Source organism: Vulpes lagopus, chromosome 2 (assembly GCF_018345385.1).
Source record: "Vulpes lagopus strain Blue_001 chromosome 2, ASM1834538v1, whole genome shotgun sequence".
Lineage (NCBI taxonomy): Eukaryota > Metazoa > Chordata > Mammalia > Carnivora > Canidae > Vulpes > Vulpes lagopus.
The window spans coordinates 151,651,853-151,676,466 of record NC_054825.1 but is presented as its reverse complement, the minus strand read 5'-3'; the positions used below and the strand labels follow the sequence as shown (position 1 = coordinate 151,676,466).

The 24,614-nt window shown below is 40.0% G+C and overlaps 1 protein-coding gene across 1 annotated transcript in view; it reads left to right on the top strand.

The window, feature by feature from the left end:
• LOC121479799 (contactin-associated protein-like 3) overlaps nucleotides 1-24,614 on the top strand; it is a 188,343-nt gene that overhangs the window by 106,575 nt on the left and 57,154 nt on the right. Inside the window, exons 9-12 of the mRNA XM_041735601.1 lie at nucleotides 2,649-2,795; nucleotides 11,109-11,280; nucleotides 19,449-19,555; nucleotides 23,704-23,823. Of these exons, the coding sequence (XP_041591535.1) occupies nucleotides 2,649-2,795; nucleotides 11,109-11,280; nucleotides 19,449-19,555; nucleotides 23,704-23,823 (546 nt within the window). The remainder of the gene's footprint in view (nucleotides 1-2,648; nucleotides 2,796-11,108; nucleotides 11,281-19,448; nucleotides 19,556-23,703; nucleotides 23,824-24,614) is intronic.

Below are 24,614 nucleotides of genomic sequence, written 5' to 3'. Positions count from 1 at the left end.
GACTTTAAAATTGTCCCCTCCCTGAAATTGTGTGCTGGGAAGTACCATAACTCATATTTCACAGTCTGAGAAGAACAGGTTATAACTATTTTTATAGTAGGATCTGTGACCTACTGGGTCAGGTCAGAAACATTTCCCACACACGGGGATCGCGAGTCCATGTCAACATCACTCATGAGAGATCAAGCAAAACCAAAAAACTATATTTTATTTTATTTTTTTTACAGATTTTATTTGAGAAAGGGAGAGAGAGAGAGAGAGAGAGAGAACAAGCAGTGGGGAGGGACAGAGGGAAAGGGAGAAGCAGATTCTCCACTGAGCAGGGAGCCCCACATGGGACTCAATCTCAGGACCCTGGGATCATGACCTGAGCCCAAGGTAGATGCTTAACCAACTGAGCCACCCAGGTGCCCCCCAAAAAGCTGTATTTTAATTTTAATTTTTAATTAAACTGTAGTTGACATAGTGAAGAGCATTGGAGAGACATGGATTTACATGGTTGATTGAGTTAATCAAGCCAAAATCTGTTATTAAATTAAATATTGCTGGTTAACTTTCTACCAGAAACATGGTCATATTTTCTTTGGGACTAATCTCCCTGTGGATAGGCTGTAAAACAACTTCTGATTCTTTCAGCTTGACTTCCAAACTTATAGGGTCACACACTCTGTAAGTTTATCAATTGTAAGAGATATAGGCTAATATATTGGGATAATTCCTTAAGATGATCATCAGATGAGAATCAAGCAGCCTCATGAGCATGCTTAGGCATGACGTTAAAAAACAAAAAACAAAAAACAAAAACCAAACAATTATCATTTTGTTTTTAAATGAGTTAAAGTGTTTCTTTATGACCTCCTTCCCTGTTGGCCAAGACAATTTCTAGAGATTCCAATTATTCACTGTGCTCCTTAAAAGCAACATGTGTCTCTGTCAGAGTGAAAGTGGCCGTGATCCCTGCAGAGAGGAGGAATCCCTTACCTTTGGCCGAATGACTTGCCTTAGCTGATGGATTGTGGGCAGAAGTGACATCCACCACATCTGAGCAGAAACCATTGCAAGATTCTGCCAAGAACTGTTTCTTTTCAACCATGAGGCAGAAATGGGGCCATTTAGTAGCATCATTCTTTTGCGAATAGACAGTGAGGACACAGAGGAAGGAGACCCGACTGACCTAGGTCCAGAGGAGGAACCAAACCCTTAATTGATACTCACTGAAACTTAGGGATTATTTTCATTGACAAGATAATTTAGTAGATGCTAACTAACAGGCTCTGGCACACCTACCGTTTACTGATTTGTCTTCTGCATGACACAGTATTGGATTTCCATTCAGTGTAAGCCCTGGCCAGTAAGTTTGTCAGACACTAAAGTCACACACAGTTGGTTGCTGGGCAATGGTCCAACCACATGTTCATTCCTAACTCCATCACTTTAAGAAAAAAAATAGATATTTTGTCTTATGGATTGAAGAGACTGGCTGCTTTATGGGGATAGGGGGCTGATAATAGTTTTTCAGAATAATAACCTAACAGTAGCTGGAGTGTGCTCTATCAAATTTGGGAAAACAGAAAATGGAAAAAGAACATAAAATGAAAGCAAGCCCATTCCCTTATCCAAAAGTTAATGTTAATATTTAAGAATATCTCCTACCAGTTTTTGTCTATTTTTATACAGTGATTTTGTGTAGTGATTGTGTATGCACATACTGTAATGTGTTGTTTTTTAATTTTACGTTTTTGATGAATTTTCATGTTTTATTAATATTTAAATTGCTAATATATTTTCTAAAGAGTTATATTGATACATGATATATTTTTTCTAAATAGTCTACCAAGATTATCATAGATAATTATAATACACAAAGTACAAACAAAATTTCATTTTTATAATTTACAATTTTGCACAATCCCCAAATATTGACAAACTAGAAAAGGGTAAAGTATGCCCTATGCCATATAGTATTTTATTCTATAAAATAGAATATTTTATCATTTCAAGATTGTTTAGGATCAGTTGTGTTATTCTATTAAGGCCCTAGGACTAGAAGAAACTAAGACTACCTTGTCCAAGGCAAAATGTTTGGACTGTCCACTCACGATTCTTCTTTACCACTTTGATTCTGATTTTTTTTTCTTTCCCTTCTTTTCTCCCTGTGCTTTTTACTTAACTGAGTGATGAGAAAGTGAAATACATCTACTTCAGCATCTGCACATAGGCCATAACATTCCCAGCAGACCACATAATTTTTGCTAAAACATAATTTTTGTTAGAACCAGACTGGCCCATCCATGACTTTGGGGGGATAGATGCAAGGACTTTCTGCAACCACACTTCTACTCAATGAGCCTCACTGCACGGGTCACCTCTTCCTCCTAGATAAACATGACCAGGATACCATATGATCTCATTGCCTCTTTAGAACCCCCCAGTCAAGCCCACATCTATCCCAAGCTTCTCCCTGTCTCTCTGAAAGGTCCCAACTGTCCTCTGCCAGCTAAGTCACTTGGTGGGTTTCAGGTGAGTTCATGGTGGTCTTTGGAAGGTGATCCAAGATCTTCATCATATTGTTTTCAAGTACTGGCTTTGTTTAGAGGCATCTATAGAGTTTTTAGGAATCTCTTTTACCCCATTCTGTTTACCTCCAGGTGCTGCATTAAGTGATGGGCAATGGCATTTGGTGTCCTTATCGTTGAAAGGAAATCACCTGAGTGTGATGGTGGATGGTGAGGCAGCCTCTGTGGCTCATTCCCTGCGTGGGAAGATTGATTCAGGGGACACCTATTATTTGGGAGGTAAGTGAAAGGAACTGGCTTTGTTGGCAATCAAACCATCTTTTTCCCGCTCCTGCCTTCTAAGGCAACCGACAATTTTAAATGAAGATTAATACTGAAGAACGACCTTTCTCTTTAGGTTATAGTCAATGAAAATGTAGAGCAAAGACAATTTTAAAAAAGATTTATTTCTTTATTTTGGAGAGCAAGAGCATGAGTGGGAGGGACAGAGAGAGTGAGAATCCCAAGCAGACTCCCCACTGAGCTCAGAGCCTGACATAAGCCTTGACATGGGGCTTGATCTCTCTACCCCGAGGTCATGATCTGAGCTGAAACCAAGAGTAAGATGCTTAACCTACTGCACCACCCAGACACCCCAGACAAAGACAATAAATTATGGCCTAAAATGCAAGTCTACTTGTGGCCTTGTTTAAATGTGCGTTTGCTAAGACTGGTTTTAGATCTGGTTCTTGTTTTCACTTCAGTCACCTGGAAAGTTTCAAAAATGCTAGTGCCTGTCTCCATACCCAGAGGTCCTGATTTATCTGGTTCCAAAGCCTGGGCAATGTGTTTCTTAATGCTCTCCAGGTGATTCGATGGGCAGGCATCTTGGAGGGTCCTTGTTCTCCTTTTCTTACCTTTAGCACTTTGCTATATTTTCCTAATGCCAAGTGACCCTTATAACCTTTTCTTCAGGTTTTGATGTGACAATTTTATTGTTGCACATGGTGGTCCTTTCTGTCAGCTGCTCTCCTCCTGAGGATCCCAGGCCCTCAGGTGTGGCCCAGGAACCAGCAGCAGCAGCATCACCTGCAAGTTTGTCACAGATGCACATGCAGCACCCTTGACTTCCTGAACGTGAATCTGCCTTTCACCGAGATCCCCCGGTGGTCTGTTGCCCTAAAGTTTAGGTAGTGTTTTGTTGCCCGCTGTCTATACAGAAGGGCACCATTATATACACCAGAGCAAGAGATGAATGTAGCGGCTATTAATCTTCACTCACTACTTCGTGATGAACTTTTACCAAGACAGCAAACACCAGGCCATCACCCTAGACTGTAACTTACCTGTTCAGTAGAGCTTGGACTGAGTCTGTCCAGGATCCGTTCAGCCAGGGAGGGGTAGCTTCTGCTGGTAATGAATCTCCATTCCTGAAGCACTCAAGTGAAAAATCATGAGCCACCTGAAGCTTAGACCTGTCAATTGTAAGACTTATTTCTAATCTTGGCTTGAAGCCATCCTTGATATTATTCCTGTTTTGCATTTTATAGTTGTTTCTTTCCAAAATAAGTTTGGAGTCATGGTGGAGATAACTTGATAGCCCAACAAGAAAGTATAAAATCCTCCCTAAGAATTGACAATAAGCACACAAACCATGAATCAGGGTATTTAATCTTTCAAGTCCCCTAAAGCAACCACCACTGTGAACATAGAGTAGTGCCAGCAGCATTAAAAGATCGGATTGCTTGCTTTCCTTGCCTGCTAAATATGGTGCATTTCTGACCCAGATAGTTTTTTAAACCTTTATGCTTATGATGGATTTTATAGCTCTGCAGAAGAACAGATTCCTCCAAAACTAAATAAAGAATTTATCCAGGAGCTATAACTTAAAAGGTAAAAGATTTTGAAGCACTAAAAGGGATTGGAAGTAAAAATCCTTGCTATGTTGTTTAATGACGCAAAATAGAATACTTGGTATTTTGTATTAAAAAGTGGAAATGTACTTTCCAAAACCACAGAATCTTCTCTCATAGTTGAACACTCTACATGTTCTGAATGTACAACAACACAGCTACCTGAGAATAGGTACTTTCCATAAATATTTACATGTTGATGTGATATGAATCAGTTGTTACTATGTCATACATGTTTATATTTTAAATACAACTAATGTTTCTTGAAAGAATATTTATGGGCGCACCCACCAGTGTACACAATGAAACACTACAATGCTTTTAAAGTTTCCTGGCTCCTCTAGATCCTCATTCCCCCAGATAAGTATTACCCTGCCCCCCCTTTTAACTAATCTTTGTATTGTCTTTTTATTTTTTAATTCAGATATAATAAAAAAATAAAATAAATAATTCAGATATAATCAACATGTAACATCATGTCAGTTGCAGATATACAGCATCATGACTCAATGTTTGTATATATTAGGAAATGACCCCACAGTAAGTCTAGTTAACATATATCACCATACATAGTGACAGTTTTTGCCTTGGGATGAAAACTTTTAAGATCTACTCTCTTAGTAACCTTTGAATATATAATATAGTATTAACTGTAGGCACCATGCTGTACATTACACCTCAGGACTTACTTATTTTGCAACCAAAAGTTTGTAATTATTAATGTATTGCTTTCCATTATAACCTATTATAGATGTAGGTAACTTTAAACAATAGTGTTTTGTGTTGCCTTGCTTTTAACTTTACAAACAGTGTACTACTGTATGCATTCTTCTGTGTTTTTTTTATTATTGCCATCATTGTTGTTCTATATTAGTTTTCAGATCCAACCTTGTGAATATTTATAGGTAAACTTAATTAATTTTTACTGCCCTGTGGTTTTTGATGTATATTATACAATGTTTTACTTATTAAATCCACCATTCCATTTTACTGTTGAGCACCAATTTGATCATGCCCATTTTTTTTGCTATTATAAAAAATGCTATAAATATTCTTCTACAGCTGCCAAGAATCATCTTGCCAGCAATTTAAAAATTTTCCTTATGCACAAACTATCAAGCTTCCCTAATATGCATAGTCAATTTAATGAAACAACCTTTGGTTGTTTCCAGCCTTTGGTCTACGAAAGGACTCTAGAGATTTGGAGGCAATGTGTTGAAAAGAAAAGCATAATAGGCTTTGCTTATGTATTTTCATAAAATTGTGTTGATGTGCAGAAAAACTGTCTCGTTAGTAGAGTTTCCAACAACAAATAGTGTCCCTAAGATGAGCAGAATTACAAAGTTTAAACATCCCATGAGAGAGTATAATGACTGTTCTTCATTACCACTTTCCTATTTTTTGGTTGTAATTATACTTTGGCACTGAGTGGCAAAAATAATGTAAGATCTTGCAATCACAGCACATTATCTGCAACTAATGTATAAATTCAGAATGACCTCTACATACTTAGCTGTAAATACCCAGTTGATTCCTACAGAACAATTCCAGGCACTGATTCAAACTGACTTAGTCAACTTTACATTTTATACCAACATAACAGCATCTTTTTTTCCCAGAAAAAGAATGTGTACCATCTTAAAAAACTCAAGTAATGCCCTCACCAGGCTAAAACAAACACACAAAACCAAAACACACCAATTTACTTATATTACATAAAAAGATGAATATCATTTGTAGTCAAGGAAAATCAGGAGAGGCAGGTCTAGGACCAGTGATACGGAGTCTTGGTTCTCAATAGATGCACTATATTCACAAGTTTTATGCCCAGGTAAAGACTCCCGTGTTCAGAGCCCCTTGTCTCTATGCTCCATTGGACTTTTCAGCTCTGTTCTGGGTAAAGGAGTGGGGGGTGGGGGAAGGTCAGTTTCAAATTGAGTGGAAACATTGAAACCCATAGATGTCAATGTTAAAGTTATTCCATCCAATCCCAAGAGTTGTTTATGCCAGTGTCTATTTATTTAATTATCTCCTTAGTGAATGTCCATCAGAACCAGAATATGCATCACATCCACAAGGAGATTCACTTTATCCAGGTCATGCTCTTTAGCAATATTTGGTATTCATGGGAATCAATACCCCATGTTCTGAGACACTCCCTAACCAGTTCTCCTTCCTCTTTCTGTGTCTCCTAATAGAGGTTCAGTTGCAAGTTCCCACTTACCATGTGGTCAGTCATATTTTGTTGCAATGTTTTCCCATAAAGACAGATTAGTATGTCTTCCTGTTACAGTTAGGATGGCCATATAATGTATTGTCCAAACCAGGACACTTTAGCAAATGAAGAATATGATCTCAATAATGATGACAGGTCAGCAGGTGTAATCCAGGGCTCTGTGGCTTTCTTTCCACGACAAAGGGTCCTCTTACGAATTAGCAGCCCTTTTTATATGTCCGATCAACACTGTGTGTTGCAGGTTTCCTTTTTTCCTTTTCTATTTCTTCTCAGTCTAAGCTTTGTTTGTAAATTGTTCTTCTAACAACGGTTTCACTCTACTATATTGCACACAGAGTTTTGGTGCCTGCCAGTGAGGGTAGTGGAAAGCTTTTTTGGATTCCTTTTGTGGAATCTTTGTACTCTTCAATAGCACACCTGCACCAGGGAGTTGGAAAACATTAAGTTATGTTCATCTCTTCAGTGTCCTTGTGTGAGATACTAGCAGGCCAGAGAACCAATGATGGCTGTAATGAGGCCTCACCTCATGACCCATTCTGGTGTCATGACATAAAGTGACAATTTCTCTGTCATCCTCAGAGGTGCTTAAATTTCTTACTCCTTCAGTAGTGATGGATATGTTCCATTAATTTAGCATTATTCCCTGTCCACTTTCACTGACCATCCCGAATCAGGTCATTGAAGAATGACCCTCTGCCATTTTATCATCGGGGCTTCAGGCAATCTTCTGCATGGATGAATGGACATCTCCCAGCCTGGGCTCATCTTGGGCAATGACACCCCTTGCTTCTTGACCTCTCTCTCATGACTGGAGCATTGAAGCACTTAGCAGTTCGACCTTTCCTTCTTAAAGTTCCACTTTGAGAAAGTTTTCCTTTTGATCACTAGATTCAGTTTACTTTTGTCTTTTACAGGAATACTTAGGTATTGCATTGTATTTATTAAATTTTTATTTTTTATTTTTTTTAAGAGAAGGAGAGCATGCATGAGCGGGAGTGGGTTAGGAGGAACAGAGAGAGAGAATCTTAAGCAGGCTCCACGCCCAGTGCGAAGCCTGATATGGGGCTCGATCTCATGACTCTGAGATCATGACCTGAGTGGAAATTGAGAGTCAGATGCTCAACTGACTGAGCCACCCAGGCACCTTCAGATACTGCATTGTATTTTAGATGAATTTGAGGGGTGTGATCTGGAGAGAGGGAAGGTAGGAGGAAAAGGGTAAGAGTGCTTCCACCCAACTGTTTATTAACTTAATGTTTTTAATCCTTTATCCTAATCTCCTCAGTTCCTAAGCACTGCCAGTAGAAGTCACCTGTCAAGATACAAAGATATACCAGGTTTCTTCCAAATATATCCAACCTTTCAAAAATTCTTTTACAAACTGAAATGTGCCTATTTTCATATAAAACAAGGAAAAGGTAAATGGAAACTGTAGAACTAAGCAGTTCTTTATGACGTAACATTACATTTGAAGTGTCAGAGTCTCTGTGAAGCTAATTTATGAGGTTCCATTGCACCTGACAGTGGGTTTGGCCTGATTTGGATTAATTCAGGCCTTGGCTGGTTTTAGATTATATCTGTGTGGAATACAAAGCATCAAAGCCTCGGTCACTGAAAGAAGAGGAAAGATAGACTGTGTGCATTTTGTGGAAATTCTTAGGCAGCAAGCTAGCAGCTGTTGGGCAGAACAAGAGGAGGCTCTGTCTTTACTCTTTGCCCTTTGAAAGTACACCAGTGACCTTCATGACAAGTTCAAAGAGAGAGGGGTGAAAAACATGAATATGATGAGTAAAATGTTGAGATTATGGGTACCTGGGGGCTTTGGTCAGTTAAGTGTCTGACTCTTGATTTTGGCTCAGGTCATGATCTCAGGGTCATGGGATCAAGTCCCAAGTGGGGTTCCATGCTTGAGTTTCCTTCTGGCCCTCCTTTGCCTTGTTCTCTCTCTCTCTCTCTCTCTCTCTCTCTCTCTCATATAAATAATAAATCTTAAAAAAATACTGATTCCATTTCATTAAAAAAAATAAGAGCCCTGTAAAACAATCTCAAACCCCAGGCTATAAATATTAACAAAAAATTCCTTAATATTTAAATGATTGAACAATGATCTTTTAAATGATTTTTTAAAAGAGAGGAATAATTACAACTTTGTACCTAACACATTAAAAGATAACATTCTCCTGGAAGTGATGTAAATGAGACCTAATTGTATCAGGCAAAGAAATAAAATAGGTAAGTTTCACAGGAAGCATAAAATTTACTTCACAATATTTTTGAATTAAAGCAATATAAATTATTTTTTAAAAATGTCATGCTTCTTTCATGTTTGCATGTAAAGATAAAGTATTCAGTTAAATGAATGCTTCGTGATTTTATCCCACGTTGCTACAGATGGGTTCCCCCAGGAAGCTGCCTCTGTGCTTGGGAGGTTTGTGTACTGTGGTTTAGTGAGGTTAGTTCTCGAAAACAACTCCCGAAGGGGGGCGGTGAGAGAGCAGCTAGAATGAACGGAGACAAATTAGGGCAGGATGCAGTTGCAGCAGAAGCCTCAGAAGATCCCACGGAAGCTTTGAGGCATCTTTGCCCTTTAGGGACATCCCAGTTGAGCAATGGATGTAGGTCCCTGGCCACTCCAGTGCATCTGTGGGCACTGGCCATCCCTGGGGAAGGGAAACCATCCTGAGACATTCAGTTCCCTGCAACCAGGGCAGTTCCTGGGAAGAACTTCAGCCTCAATCCTAAAAAATGAGAGGTGTGCATATGTAGTAGGGACTAGGCCATGTATACAGATTTCCCCTAATGGTGGCTTGTTACAAAAGTATTTATAGTGACTGTGTTCTCTTCCTGGAGCTTTTATTCTCCTCCTGGGCAGTGGGAATCTTGCAAGGCACAAATCTAAGAACCTGTGATTCCTTTAGAGGGCAGCCCAACAGAGGATGGGAGAGCCCTCCACATGCTGCTGGATCCACACCTGGGGAAGGAGGCGGTTCTGAACTCCTATCTGCTCTGATTTTGATTTCAAAGCTGTGTCCTTGCTCATCATTGTTATAAAAGCATTGTCTCCTTGGGAAACCCAGGGGAATAAAAGAAAGCCACTGTATTATGAACCACTGAATCATGGCTTGTAATGGTAAAAGATAACCTGCGGCATATTACAATTTTTCAGGGTATATTTGGGCAAAAATTGATTCGCATCACACAACACCAAACCAGAAGTGGTTGGGGTGCTCTGTAGACAAGAGCCAGAGGAAAGGCTTATACAGAGAAGGTGTGGAAGCAGAGAGGGGAAATTATTGTTGGCTACAGATTAAAGCCTGCCTGGCTGTCTGGGATTGGCTGTTCCAATTTCAGAACCTTTATAGACTCAGAATCTGGTTTGCTTTCCTTGGCCACTAATGCTTTTGGTGAGCCACCGCGGTCTGATTGGCCTCCTTACTTAATTAATTTAACAGTAATTTACAGCAAGCCAGTTAGTGAATGCAGCAGAACTTGTAAAATGTAACTCTTATTATTGAAAACAATCAAAGCCCATTTCTTTTTGCATGGAACAGCCCGGGATGCTAATTTTTCTCCATTATTTTCGGTGCCATATTACTGAGATACTTGATAATTTCGTGTGTGTTAATGTTAAAAGGTATTTGACTAAAATGCCTAATTCAGAAACAATTAGAAATGTAAGTATAAACTGTTCTTAGATCTCTTTAACCAATTATCATCAAACATTGTTTTAACTATGCCCGTGCATGCACACACACGCACACGCATGGACAGAGTGGAAATTTCATATCCGTAATTGCTTTTCAGGCATTTTAAATTTAGCAAGTCCTATTAGGCCTGTGATTTTTTTTTCTGATTCTGTTATCACACGGTCTTTAGTTCATAGAGTTTAATGTCATGCTAAAAGGAATGATTTCTTCTTTGTGCTTTCAAAAGAGAAATCAAATTCTGCTTGATTTTTTAAAAAGATTTTATAACATATTAGAGAGAGAGTGAGCAAGACAGAGCACGTGCCAAGCAGGGGGAGAGGGAGGGGGGTGGAGAAGCAGACACCCCACTGAGCAGAGAGCGCTACTCTGGGGCTCCATCCCAGGACCCTGGGATCATGACCTGAGCCGAAGGCAGACGCGTACCCGATGGAGCCACCCAGGTGCCCCTAGATTCTCCTTAAATTAAATGTGCCTTGACTCTACTGGTAGGATTTTACATCCTACCTTCAGCTCATCTGTCCATAAGCCTGGTTCTAGTTGTTATTATTTCTGTGCTTTACCAAAACCAACAATGTCTATCCTCAGGCATCCATTGCCCCATCCACAAGGAGTGTGACCCTTCTAACCCATGGGGGAAGCAGGATCCTCAGGCATCTGCAAACAGGAGGAGACATTATACTTGCATGTATGAAGTGCTGTGCACTATTTTGATCACGACTGTTGACCTTCTCCTTTTTGTGTCTCCATGTCCATCCAGGCTGCCCGGACAGCAGCTCTGGCCCTGGATGTGGAGGTGCCCTGGCCGGGTTTCAGGGCTGCCTGAGGCTCATCTCTATTGGTGACCAGGAGGTAGATCCCATCACAGTACAGCAGGGAACACTGGGGAGGTTTCGTGACCTCCAGATCGACTCGTGCGGCCTCATGGACAGGTAAGGCCATCCCAGGTCACTCTAGCATTCATGATTTCAATTTTTTTGATAATAGGTTAAAAACAAACCACTGAGAGAGTGCACCTCTTTCTAGCGCATTCTCTCTTCCTGATAGCCAATCCAGCATGGGAAAGTTATAATTAATTGAAAACAAGAAAATGACAATCATTAATTTTATAATTGCTCTTTTCAAATGGTATTTTCTTAGAAGACGCACTGTCATGAATTTTCCTTGTCTATGTCCCCAGGCTACTTAGTTTTTACAGACTACTGTTGATGGTGCCATAATTATTGATGAGTGTAAATACTGATGAGTTTAATACTTTAAAAAATTCTTCCACTGCACAAAACAGATGGAATATTCTAAAGAGATCATGAATCACTGAGGACCAGTAAGTCAAAAGTTGCCTGTGGTCAGCTGGGTTCACCCCGCACTCTCTTCTCTATGTGGAAAATGAAAAGTAACTCTTCCTCTTGGAAAGGTTGAACCTTCTGGGATTTCTAGTCATGTAAACATGAGAAAGAATGGAAAGAACCCAGTTACCTCACAATGAGCATAGTGCCAATTCATTGAAGGAGGTAATGAGTGAATGGGTGAAGGGAGATAAAAGGCACAAACTTCCAGTTATAAGTAGATCATGGGGATGTAATATGCAGCATAATGACTACAGTTGATACTGTTTTGCATATTTGAAAGTTGCTAAGAGAGTAGATCTTGAAAATCCTCTTCACAGGAAAAAACTGTGAGTATGTGTGGTGATGGATGTTAACTAGAATTATTGTGGTGATCGTGTCACAATATATACAAATACTGAATCATTATGTTGTACACCTGAGACTAATAGTGTTAGAAGTTAAGTATACCTCAATAAAAAAAAGAAAAGCTTTGAAACAGCAGCGTGTTGGAATCACCAAGCATTGCAACTTTATTCAAATTGTCTTGTTTGTCGTGCTACCTGACTTTCAGTTTTTCTGGCTAAAAGGGATGGCTTAGCTATAACACATTAATATTTTTTTCGGTGCCTTGTATGTTTGACCTTCCCGCAGTAGGAGTGCCTTACATTGCTGTTGAATAAACGAACATACTCCAGACACCCTCATGTGTCCGTACTTGGCCAACCTCTTCAAAGTTCACGCTCTGTGAAGTGCTTTGTGTGGTAAATCTATTCCAAATTTAACACTAATTGGTATTCCATGTCATGTGCAATAAACTACAAGTTGCATTGCAATTTGGCAGCGTGTTAGAACACCATAAATTCCAGGACGTGAAATATTAACTCATAAAAACTTGATTTCTTTAATGCAGATGTTCATGTGCTTAGTTCACATCCCATTCATTTGCAGGGGGACAAAAAGACTCAAAGAATGCAGCAAAAAACTCTGAATCTCAATTTTCAGTTTATGAAATTTATTCTGGCGTAGGAACTGGCTTCAATCTGTAAGTCATAACTTCAGCCAGCTTTGGAATCCTGAATCGTGGTATTGGTAGGGGGTTCAGAAATATGTGCTTGGAAGTTGGGTACAATCTTCACCCATGGGAATGGCCATTGGTGCCTTAGGAGAGCCAGGGGTCAGTGGTTGGGTTGACATTTCAGTTGTGAACTTATTGTAGTGTCCGGGGAATTCCCTCACAAAGTACGGCGTAATCACAATATTTCTTGTACATAAGAAATGCATGTTGCCCCTTTGTGCATAAAGGTCTTTTAGCCAAAACAGCAACAAGGACAACAAAGTATGCATGGTGTACGTGTGTGTGTGTGTGTGTGTGTGTGTGTGTGTATCTATGTCACCGAAATGGATTTTCCAGATCACACCTAAAAATGATTTTTATTTTATTTTTTATTTTTTTAAAGATTTTATTGATTTATTCATGAGAGGCACACAGAGAGAGGCAGAGATGCTCATCCTCTGAGCCACCAGGTACCCCTAAAAATTATTTTTAGAAATGTGTACCAACAATGGATGGAGACTTCTGGAATCTGGGATGTTAAGCTACTTTCTCTGCTGAAAGCAAACATTGAGGTTCATGGCAACTCTGTAAATGGGTATGAAAAGAGCTGTCGGCACTTTGGCTGATACAGTCATAATTATATTTTTTTATGGTTTTTATGGTTTAACATCTAGAAAGTGTCCTTATTCACCACTACGAGAAAGGTTCATTCTTTATTAGTGCTTCAGGCCTTACCTACCAGCTCCGTGTTCACTGCATCATGAAATAGATTCCTGTAAGAACAGGACAAACATCCATGCCGGCGCTCTTGCCAGGTGCTCTGTGCTGAGCCTGGCCATCCACCAGCCCACACCCTGCCTGTCCAGAGCACGTCATGGTGTGCTCAGGTGAAACTGAGATTTATTATTAAAATGCAGGTGATTTTGTAACTCTCATCCATCAGGCATAGGAGTTAATAATTCATGATGCATAACAGCATTCCGGGCCCAGCAGTATAGCAGGTTATGAAAAGATATTTGAAATTGGATGGGGACATAGGAAGCCTTCCTGAGCCACACAAGGACTCATGCACATGGTGCTCTGTCCTCCCTCCCAAGGCTCCCATGACACAGGGAAAGTGGTGGGTTCTTGGGAATGAGGCTTTGGGGATGAGGTAGCCATGAGGAGGGATCGTGTCTTACCCCAATTGTGTTTTGAGCATTAGGATTTCATGTCATATAACTCAGGTTACACGGTTCTGTACAGGTTTCTTTTAGGGTCACAGGAATGCCATCTTGAACACCTCAAGGTATGGACTGTACTAATGGGGCCACTTTTTCCACCTCTGTGGAATTTAGCCAGCTTTAATCTTCTGGATGCTGAATACAACAACATGCACTCTATGTGTTGTTTTTTAGAGCAGATAAATAGACCGAAGTGGAAGTTTTAGGGGTTTTGGAGACATGTGGGAAGGGCACCTAATTTGTGCTGGGATGAGGCAGGGCTGTCAGAGAAGAGAGAGACACCTACTCTGGGGTAGAAAGGGAGTAAGTTAGTCAAGTGAGTGAGGCTGGACATCCAGCAAAGGTACAGCCACATGCCCAAGCCCAAAGTGCAGCCTTAAGTCTGCCTGTTTGAGCATGACTACTGTAGAAATTAGGGGTCTCAGGAGGAAGAGCAGGGGATGGTGAGAGATGGAGCTGTCTGGCTGGGCAGGAGTTACACCACAGAGGTCTGACTCAAAATCTGGACATTGATCTAAGGTTCCCTGGGAAATCACTGAGGGCTTCACGCTAGGAAGCCACTTGTGCAGTTAAGCAATACTGCTCACAAGAGGCAAGATGGTTTGGGTGTGGGCCACAGAGAGTGGATGTGTGGCTGGGAGACCAGGAGGTAGGGGATTGCCTACCCATATGAGAAGGGATGATGGCCTGAAGTAGGGAGGAGAAGAATGTGGGTGAGTTACATGGTGTTTGATGGACAGAATCACAGACTGGTGTGCTACTTGACTGTGAGGTGATGGAGAGGGACATGGCAGGATGACCCTTAGATTCTGGCTTGGACAGCTGGGTAAAGGGTGGTATCACCACTCAATGGAATAGTGATGGAGGAGAAGCATGATTTTTGGAGGGACAGAGTCAAGAAGTTTAGTTATTAGATCTTAAGATATTTTGGGAATCATAGAAGTACAAAATCCTAAAGCTGAGAAGAATTGTAACATGACATCTCCTCAAGCCTCCATCTCAAAGCAAGGATCTCTTTTTCATTCAATGTAGAGAAGAAGATCCTGTTTCTATTCCATCTTTCAGAAATGAGACCTTAGCCCATTCACCAAATGCTTCATAGTATCCTTTGTCCCATCCAGATTTTTACTGTAAATCCTCAACTTTCCTGCTCAAAGTCCAGGCACCCTTTACCCACCATGGTCTTACAAGTACCCAATGGGTTCCCTGAATTGGCTTTCTCCTCTCAGCTAAAGTCTATTCTCATAACAATTTTTTAGAGGTCAGGGTGTTAAGCACTGTCCCAATCCTGATTGCTCTCCTTTGTATCAATTCTAGCCAACATCTTGCCTAAATTTGGGAGGGAGCTGGCCCATGCACGATGTGTAGGATTCGTAACCCCCCTTCCCAAAGAAACTGGTATAGACTGAGCTCACCTCATCTGCATGTAATCATAGCCAGCATGTTGGAGTGTGGTTCCCACCAATCCCAGGTCTGTGGCAGTGGAGCAGTATTCAAGTCAGGTTAAGATTCACACTGGTGTGTTTGCACATTCACACACGTGGGGGTGTGCTGCCATTTTTCTTTTTCTTACTATTGCTGGTGCCTCCATGTGCATTCTGGGTCCTGCCAGGAAGGCAGAAGTTTGGGGGTGAGGAAACTGACCTCAGGTGTCAAGGAAGCTGCCCTAAATGAGCCAAGGACATGGGACAACAGTCACTAAGGGAATGGCTTGGATGCAGACTGACCTGCCCTCTAATCCTTGGAGGTGAAGAGACATCCTTCTGTTCTTTCAAGAAGCCCACCTTCTAGTTCTTGGCAAATAATCAGGTGTCTTCCACTCAAATGCCAGAAGACACAGCAGGAGAGTGTTTATAGGTGTCTGTTGAAAGAAATTGGGCTTATTTCCAGCATTTTTCTCCCAAATACAAAATGAGTGCTGTGCATAGAGTAGAAGTAACCCAAAGTTACCCATTCCTTTGACTCCTTGAAAGAAATAGGCATTGAGATCCAGAGGATAATGAATGAGGATAATGAATAGCCTCATGCAAATGTATGAGGCTTTCGAGGGACTATATTGAGAGCTTTCGCTATATAAACAAGAGAGGCAGTGTGACTTGTCGGGACCCAAGTAACGTACCTTGAAGTTGATGTGGATCTTCTTTTCTACATTAATAACAAAGCTGTGATGAATAATATTTCTTTGAAAGAATATAATACATTTGTTTTATCCATTCCTCATTTGATGGACATTTAGGTTGTTTCTACTTTGTGACTCTTATGAATAATGCTGATATGAACACTCATGTACAGGTTTTTGTGTGGACCTATGTCTTCAGTCCTCTTGGGCATGTACCTAGGAGCAGAATTGCTAGGTCCATGGTGACTCTGTGTTTAACTGTTCGAAGAACTTCCAGATTGATTTCCAAAGCACCATTTTACTTCCCAATGATGATGTAGAAGGGTCCACATCTTTGTGAGCATCTGTTACTATGTCTTTTTGATTATAGCCACCCTGGGGGGTGTGAAGTGGCATGTCGTTGTGGTTTTGATTGGTACTTTCCTAATGACTAATAATATTGAGCATGTGCTTCATATGTGTATTTGCCATCTTGTTAATCTTCTTTTATAAGTCATCTGTTCACATCTTTGACCCAGTTTTTAATTGGTTGTTCATTGCCCTTATTGTTGAATCTTGAAAGAATTTTACCTATATTGTGGATATCAATCCTGCGTCATTTGACGTGTGTTTTGCAAAGACCGTCTCCTAGTCTGTAGTTTGAATTCTCATTCCCTTAACAGTGTCATAATGGAGAAGTTTTGAATTTTAATGAAGTCCAAATTTCCAGTTTTTTCTTTCATAGACCATATCAGAAAAGTCATCGCCAAGCCCAAGGTCAGCTAGATTTTCTCCTGTGTTATATTCTGGGAGTTTGGTATTTTATATTTAGGTCTATGATCTAACTTTAGTTAACTTCTTTTAAAAAGATTTCATTTATTTTAGAGAGAGAGAGAGAGAGAGAGAGAGCATGAGCAGAGATGAGAGGTAGAAGCAGTCTCTCCACGAGTGAGCCTGACATGGGGCTCAATCCCAGGACCCCAGGGTCATGACCTAAGCTGAAGGCAGATGCTTAACTGACTACAGTTAAGGTGCCCCTTGAGTTAACTTTTTAAATTCTTTTATTTTTTAATTGAAATACAGTTGACATATTTTATTAGTTTTAGGTGTACAATATAGTGATTCAGCCATTACATACATTATAAAGTGCTCACCCTAAAAAGTATAGTTACCATGTGTCACCACACTAACTTATTACAGTACTATTGACTCTATTTTCTATGTTGTATTCTTCATCCTTGTCACTTATTTAATAAATGGAAGTTTGTACCTCTTAATCTCCTCCACATATTTTGTCCTTCTTCTCTCCCCATCATCTGGCAACCACTGGTTTGCTCTCGTATTAGTGATCCTCTTTCTCTTTTTTATTGTTTTTCGCTTATTCAATTTTTTTTTTTAGATTCAACATACAACTGAAATCTTATGGTACTTGGCTTTCTCCATCGGACTTATTTCACTTATTATAATACCTCTTAGGTCCATCCATGTTGTATCAAATAACAAAATTTCATTTTTTTTATGCCTGAGTGATGTACCATTGTGTATATATATCACATCTTCCTTATCCATTTATCTATTGATGAGTCCTTAGGTTGCTTCCATGTTTGGGCTATTGTAAATAATGCTTATAATAAACATAGGGGTGCATATATCCTTTTGAATTCATGTTTTGGTTTCCTTGGATAACTGCTCAGAAGTGGAATTACTGGATCATATATTTCTGTTTTTACTGTTTTGAGGAAGTTTCACACTGTTTCCACAGTTGAAGCGCCAATTAACATTCCCACCAACAGTGCAAAAGGGTTCCCTTTCACCACATTCTCTCTAATACTTGCTTTTTCTTGTCTTTTTGATACTCATCATTCTGACTGGAGTGAGGTGATATCTCATCATAGTTTTGATCTGTGTTTCCCTGATGATGAGTGATATTGAGCATCTTTTCATGTGTCTGTTGGCCATCCATATGTCTTCTTTAGGAAAACATCTGTTCAGATTCAGTGCTTATTTTTTAATTTGTTCTTTGTTTTGTTTGGGGTTTTTTTGGTGTGGAACTGTATCAATTCTTTATATATTTTGTTTATTAAGCTCTTATTGGATATATCATTTGCAAATACCCTCTCTCATTCAAAAGGTTGCCTTTTTGTTTTGTTGATGGTTTCCTTCAAGGTGCAAAAGTTTCTTTGTTTGATGTAGTCCCAATAGTTTATTTTTGCTTTTGTTTCCTTTGCCTGAGGAGACATCTAGGAAAAATATTGCTAAGGCTGACATGCAAGGGTTTACTGCCTATGTTTGCTTCTAGGAGTTTTATGGTTTCAAGTCTCACATTTAGATCTTTAATCCATTTTGAGTTTATTTTGTGTATGGTGTAAGAAAGTGGTCCAGTTCTATTCTATTGCATGTGGCTATCCAGTTTTTCCACTATTTATTGAAGAGACTATCTTTTCACCATTTTATATGCTTACCTTCTTTGCCATACATTAATTGGCCATATAATAATGGATTTATTTCTGTACTCTCATTTCTATTCCATTGATCTCTGTCTCTGTTTTTGTGCCAGTACTATCCTATTTTAATTATTATAGCTCTGTAGTATAGTTTGAGATCTAGACTACTGCCTCCAGCTTTGTTCTTCTTTCTCAAGATTGTTTTGACCATTCAGAGTCTTTTGTAGTTCCATACAAATTTTAGGATTTTTTTTTTGTTCTAGTTCTGTGAAAAGTACTATTGGGATTTTGATAGGTTCTGCATTCAATAGATAGATTGCTTTGGGTAGTATGGACATTGTAACAATACTAATTCTTCCAACCCATGAGCATAGCATGTCTTTATTTGGTTTGTGTCATCTCTGGTTTCTCTCATCAATATGTTACAGTTTTCTGGATACAGGTCTTTCACCTCCTAGACACTTTTCTAGCCTCTGAAATATCAGTTTGCTAATGCTCCATTTGTCAGAGCAGGTCCTAAGACCAAAACAGATTGAAGTAGGCTGTCCTGTCCCTCTCTGTGAAAGAATCTGCAGGTCTCACTGCAAGGAACATGGAAGCGGGGAGGGAAACAAGTGAAGTGCCTGTGGCCATTGCTAGCAGTTTGTCTGTCTGATCATGGATGGAACTGATCTTGCCTTATTTGTGAAAAAGAAACAGATTTTTTTGGGGCACAATGTAATATGTAGAAAATTTATCTGCTGTCAGTACATGACAACTGGGTGTGTTTCTTTGTCTGTAGTGGGTATTGCATTAGGAACCCCCTTCTTGACAGACCCAACAAGTTTTGTTCATGGTACCATTTTTCTCTTGAAGCCATCAGTACCATCTTTCACTGTTACAGGTTAATGTTAAGATACACACTTTCTCCTGACCGAATGTGGGAAATAGCAGTTGTATCTGTTTTATTGCAGGTGTTTGCCCAGCTATTGTGAACACGGGGGCGAATGTTCCCAGTCCTGGGACACCTTCTCCTGTGACTGCGCACACACTGGCTACACAGGCGCCACCTGCCATTCCTGTAAGCCTCACCCCTCACTGTTTACCTTTCTGTTCTGATTTCTGTGCAGGTGTTTTCCTTTTCATGATTTGGTGTATATGTGTCTGTACCTGTGCAACCGTGTGCTAAAAAGCAACCACAAAAACCAGGAGGTATTTTAGAGATGAATTTTTGTCTTATTTATTTATTTAGTTAGTTATTTTAGAGAGTGAGGGGAGGGGCAGGAGGAGAGGGAGAGAGAGAATCCCAAGCAGACTCCATGCTGGGCTCTATCTCATGACCCTGAGATCATGACCTGAGCTGAAATCCGGAGTCAGATGCTCAACCGACTTAGCCACCCAGGTGGCCCTGGCTGGTTTATTTTTCATTCATTTTATTTTGATGTTAAGGCAGCTTATGGAAGTATGTAGTATCAAATAGGTCAGGAAAAAAAGAAAGGAGCAGGCAAAGGAAAATAAGTATGAGAAATAAGTAGTAAAACAAAAACAAACAAACAAAAAAAACCCAAAATACAAAAAAACAATCTAGATGGCATGATAGTGTTACTTTTTCTGTTCATTAAGTTGGACCCAATTTTAGTTCTCAAAGTAAAGAGGATGAGTTACTGATTGCTAGTATTTATGAAATCAATTGAGGAGAGTCTTCTGAGGAGCACAGGATGGGAACATTTAGATCCCTTGCAGTCTTGTTGGAGGTGGTTAACACACTGGGAGCCTACCACGTGCCTGTGGGATCCTAGTTCTCTCTTGTTCTCTGCATATTTCAACTCCTTTAATCCTCAAAACTGCCCTAGAAGGTAAGTGTTTTATTTTCCACACTGTACACTGGAGAAAAAGGAGAGGCCAGGTGCTTTGACCAAAGGCACATAGCTGCCAGCCAGGGCTCTTGACCACCTCTCCATCCCATTTCTTTCATCTCGAACACCAGTCTCTTTCCTGAAGAATTATTCTCTCAATTTCACAGCTAACCAAACTTTGTGAACTCCTAATTTCATTACTGACTAGAAGCTTACAATGGGGCCCTGGGATCCTCATTGCTTTCTAATTATTGGCTTTTGTTGTTTATGTTTTTATTCTACTCTTTCCTTTTTTGTGTATTGCTGCTGACATTTCTCATTTTTAATTTAAATTCAATTAATTAACATATAGTGTATTATTAGTTTCAGAGGTAGAGGTCAATGAGTCATCAGTTGCATATAACACCCAGTGTTCATGACATCAAGTGCTCTCCTTAATGCCCATCCCCCAGTTACCTCATCCTCCCACCCCCTCCCCTCCAGCAATCCTCTGTTTGTTTCCTATGATTAAGAGTCTCTTATGGTTTGTCTCCCCCTCTGAGTTCATCTTGTTTTATTTTTTCCTCCCTTCCCCTATGCTTTTCTGTTTTGTTTCTTCAATTCCACATATGAGTGAGATCATATGATATTTGTCTTTATTTGGTTGATTTATTTCACTTATCATAATACCCTCTAGTTCCATCAATGTTGTAATTGGCAAGATTTCATTTTTTTAATGGTTGAGTAATATTCCATTGTATATACCACCTCTTTATCCATTCATCTGTTGATGGAAATCTGGGCTCTTTCCATGGTTTGGCTATTGTGGACATTAATACTATAAACACTGAGGTGCAAGTGCCCCTCCAGATCACTACATTTGTGTCTTTGGGGTAAATACCCAGTAGTGCAATTGCTGGGTTATACGGTAGCTCTAGTTTCAACTTTTGAGGAACCTCCCTACTGTTTTCCAGATTACTGAGTCCCTTCTTTTGTAGCTCATTTTCCCCTTTCTGGGTCTTTAGAGAACCAGCATGACATGAAAATTCACCCAGGCAGAGCATGGATTGTCATGTATCCAACCTATGTGAACTGAACCCCAGGGAAACAGGCATTCATGTTGGGATGAGAAGCCCTGGTCTGCAGCCCATGGGGTTACACAAAGGAACTAGGAGGCTCTTGAAAACAAAGGGAGGTGACTAGCCCCCTAAAAATCCCATAAGTTCAACCAGAGCAATTCTACTTGCATCTACCTATTCACTAGTAGGTGCCACGTAGAACTTGTAGAACCACTTCCAAATAAAGACACCTCTTTATTTGGAAGGAGCTAGACATCTGGGAAATCTGCAGCTGAGTATTTGTCCAGAGTTGCAGCCTGGAATGGGGGTGGCCTCTTACAGTGCCTCTCCATCACACCTGGCAAGGTAGAGCAGATACCTACTGAATATTAACACAAAGCAGATACCTAATGAATATTAACAACTAAGGAATGATTGCTACAGTGTTATCAGCAACTTTGATTTAAACATCATTCCAAACAACTCTGATTTAAAAATTCACAGGTGTTATATAAAGGGTCTTTTACTTGGGCCTGAATAATTCAGTTTTGGTCTAATAATGACATTGACTTAATTATGATTCTCTAACTGTATACCCAAGTGAAGGTGAGATATTTCCAAACCCACAGTAAGGGATCAGAGGCCACTAGTGTTTGGTGTAAATGCACAATTAATGTGTGTGCATTCACATTTAGAATAGGTGTCTTTCTAGTGTTTCCTCCTCTACCCTCGAGGGACCAACCCAAATGTAACCACTGTTATCACTTGGTGTCTGTCCCTCTGGACACTATTTTAGGCAGTTAGGAGCATGTTTATGTATTTGTAGAAATGTAAACATGAGTGGACAAAGTGGCAGCATGTCTGGGAAACCAATCCATATTGTCCTTGTGGCCATCAGAATAGATGGTCCCAGGTGAGCTATTGACTGTGGCCAATCTAATTTGACACACTTGACACTTGGCCATATTTTATAAAAGAATGTTTTATTTTGCAAAATCCCTGAACACACAAACATTTGACCTTCTTCTGTGAGAAGGGAGAAAAGCAATCTCTCTGCTCCACCCCTCCCCTTCTCCAGGATTTTCTTCATTCTTTGAAATAGGCAGAGTTTTAAATTTTTATTTATTTATGATAGTCACAGAGAGAGAGAGAGAGGCAGAGACACAGGCTGAGGGACAAGCAGGCTCCATGCACCGGGAGCCCGATGTGGGACTCAATCCCGGGTCTCCAGGATCACGCCCTGGGCCAAAGACAGGCGCTAAACCACTGCGCCACCCAGGGATCCCAATAGGCAGAGTTTTAAAATGTGGATAACTCAGTGTAGAATGGTGTCAATTCTTAGCCCCCACTCTGCACCCTTTGTCCCTACTAGGATCACTCTACTTCATGGCTTTGTGGCCCTGACCCAGCCACTTCCTGGATCTGCATTCATGGATCCCAGGCCTCATTCTTAGGGTGACTTAGAGGTCCAGTCCATACTATGCCAGAACCAGTACTATACTTCTTTCTTGGCTGCCATTAGCAACTTTTTAGGTTTTCAAAGGGTCTTTCCTGTCAAGGAAATGAGTGATGCACATGGGAGGTATTACTCAGTTGATTAGTCATTTAAACATATTCTGAACATTAATTAAGTCCATCATCTGCAGATGTTAATCACTTGCCTCATGATAGCAAAACATTTATTGCACATATTAAAAAATTCAACTAAGAATCAGGATACATTGAAATTACAAAGAGACATTTTATATATATATATATATATATATATATATATATATATATACACACACACACACATTTGACTTCCAGTTTTCTTGAATAATCATTTGCAAAGCATTTAAGGAAATTTATTTTTAAGACACATCTTAAAATTTGAATGAAGAAGAGTTGCTGATTTATAAAACTCACCTGGAAAACAATGCATTGCACATGTAGATTGTTTTAAGTAAACAGAGGATATAATTGCTGAGTAATTTAATACATCAACGTGGTTATTACATAATAACGGATCAATCAGGGAGACAAAGCCAGTGCACTTCAGTTCCTTAGATATTATGAGGCAGAGTAGAAGTAGACATAAGTCCAATTATCATGGTTTTGGAAAGAATCTTGTTTCTAGACAAAACAGGGTTCAGATCCACATAGTGATACCTCTTAACATCTTTCACTGCAAGCTTCAAAGTCTTCATGCTGACTGAAACAGGGGACACTCCCCTAGAGAAAACATCCCCAAGAACAAGAGAGAATGAGTGTCACTGGGGAAAGTTTTCCATCATTAATGACATGCTGGGATTCATACAATTGCAGCCCCTGTCTGAGATCCCTGTCCTTTGCAGCTTTGTACGAGCAGTCCTGTGAAGCCCACAAGCACAGAGGAAACTCCTCAGGGCTCTACTATATTGATTCAGATGGAAGTGGCCCGCTGGGACCTGCTCTTGTGTATTGCAACATGACAGGTACGCTAATAAGCTTTATTGTGACAGTTAAGCTCATGTAATTGGTTGCTATGTGCAAAACCAAGAGGTTTTACCTCATAGAGTCATGTGTATAAGTAATGTTTCATTTCCCCCAGAAACCCAGTTATATGTGGTGGCCAGACACAGGAATGTCATAAACTGGTTCTGCAGAGGATCAGTGCCTCCACCATAGCGAATGACAGCTGCCCTAATAGAATTGATGCTGATTCTAATGCTTCTTTTACACCTGTGTCTATGGTGTGTGTCGATAGTCACATTTTCTCCTCATGGCTTTGTGGCCCTGACCCAGCCACTTCCTGGATCTGCGTTCATGGACCCCAGGTCTCATCCTTAGGGTGACTTAGAGGTCCAGTCCACACTATGCCAGAACCAGTACTATACTTCTTTCTTGACTGCCTTTAGCAACTTTTTAGGTTTTCAAAGGGTCTTTCCTGTCAAGGAAATGAATGTACTCACATAACATTTCACTGACAGAAAGGAAACAACCTGCCTTCATGAAACTTTCCGTGCTACTCCAGTGGTGTGGACATAACAGGTACTTGGACAACTGTAGAATTTGGCCCTGCAAACTCTGAGACACTGGCCAGTAAAGAGTCAGCTGTCTGTAGTTCTAAGGTAACCATGAGTAGGTTATAATTTTCTTTCTTTGCTCTGACTTCATGTCATCCTGATTGGGATGGAATTTCTATAAGAAAGGAGTTATTTATGGGTGAATTTATGATGATGGTTTGTGACTAGCTGAAAGTCTGAATTCAGGTTTTATATCTACG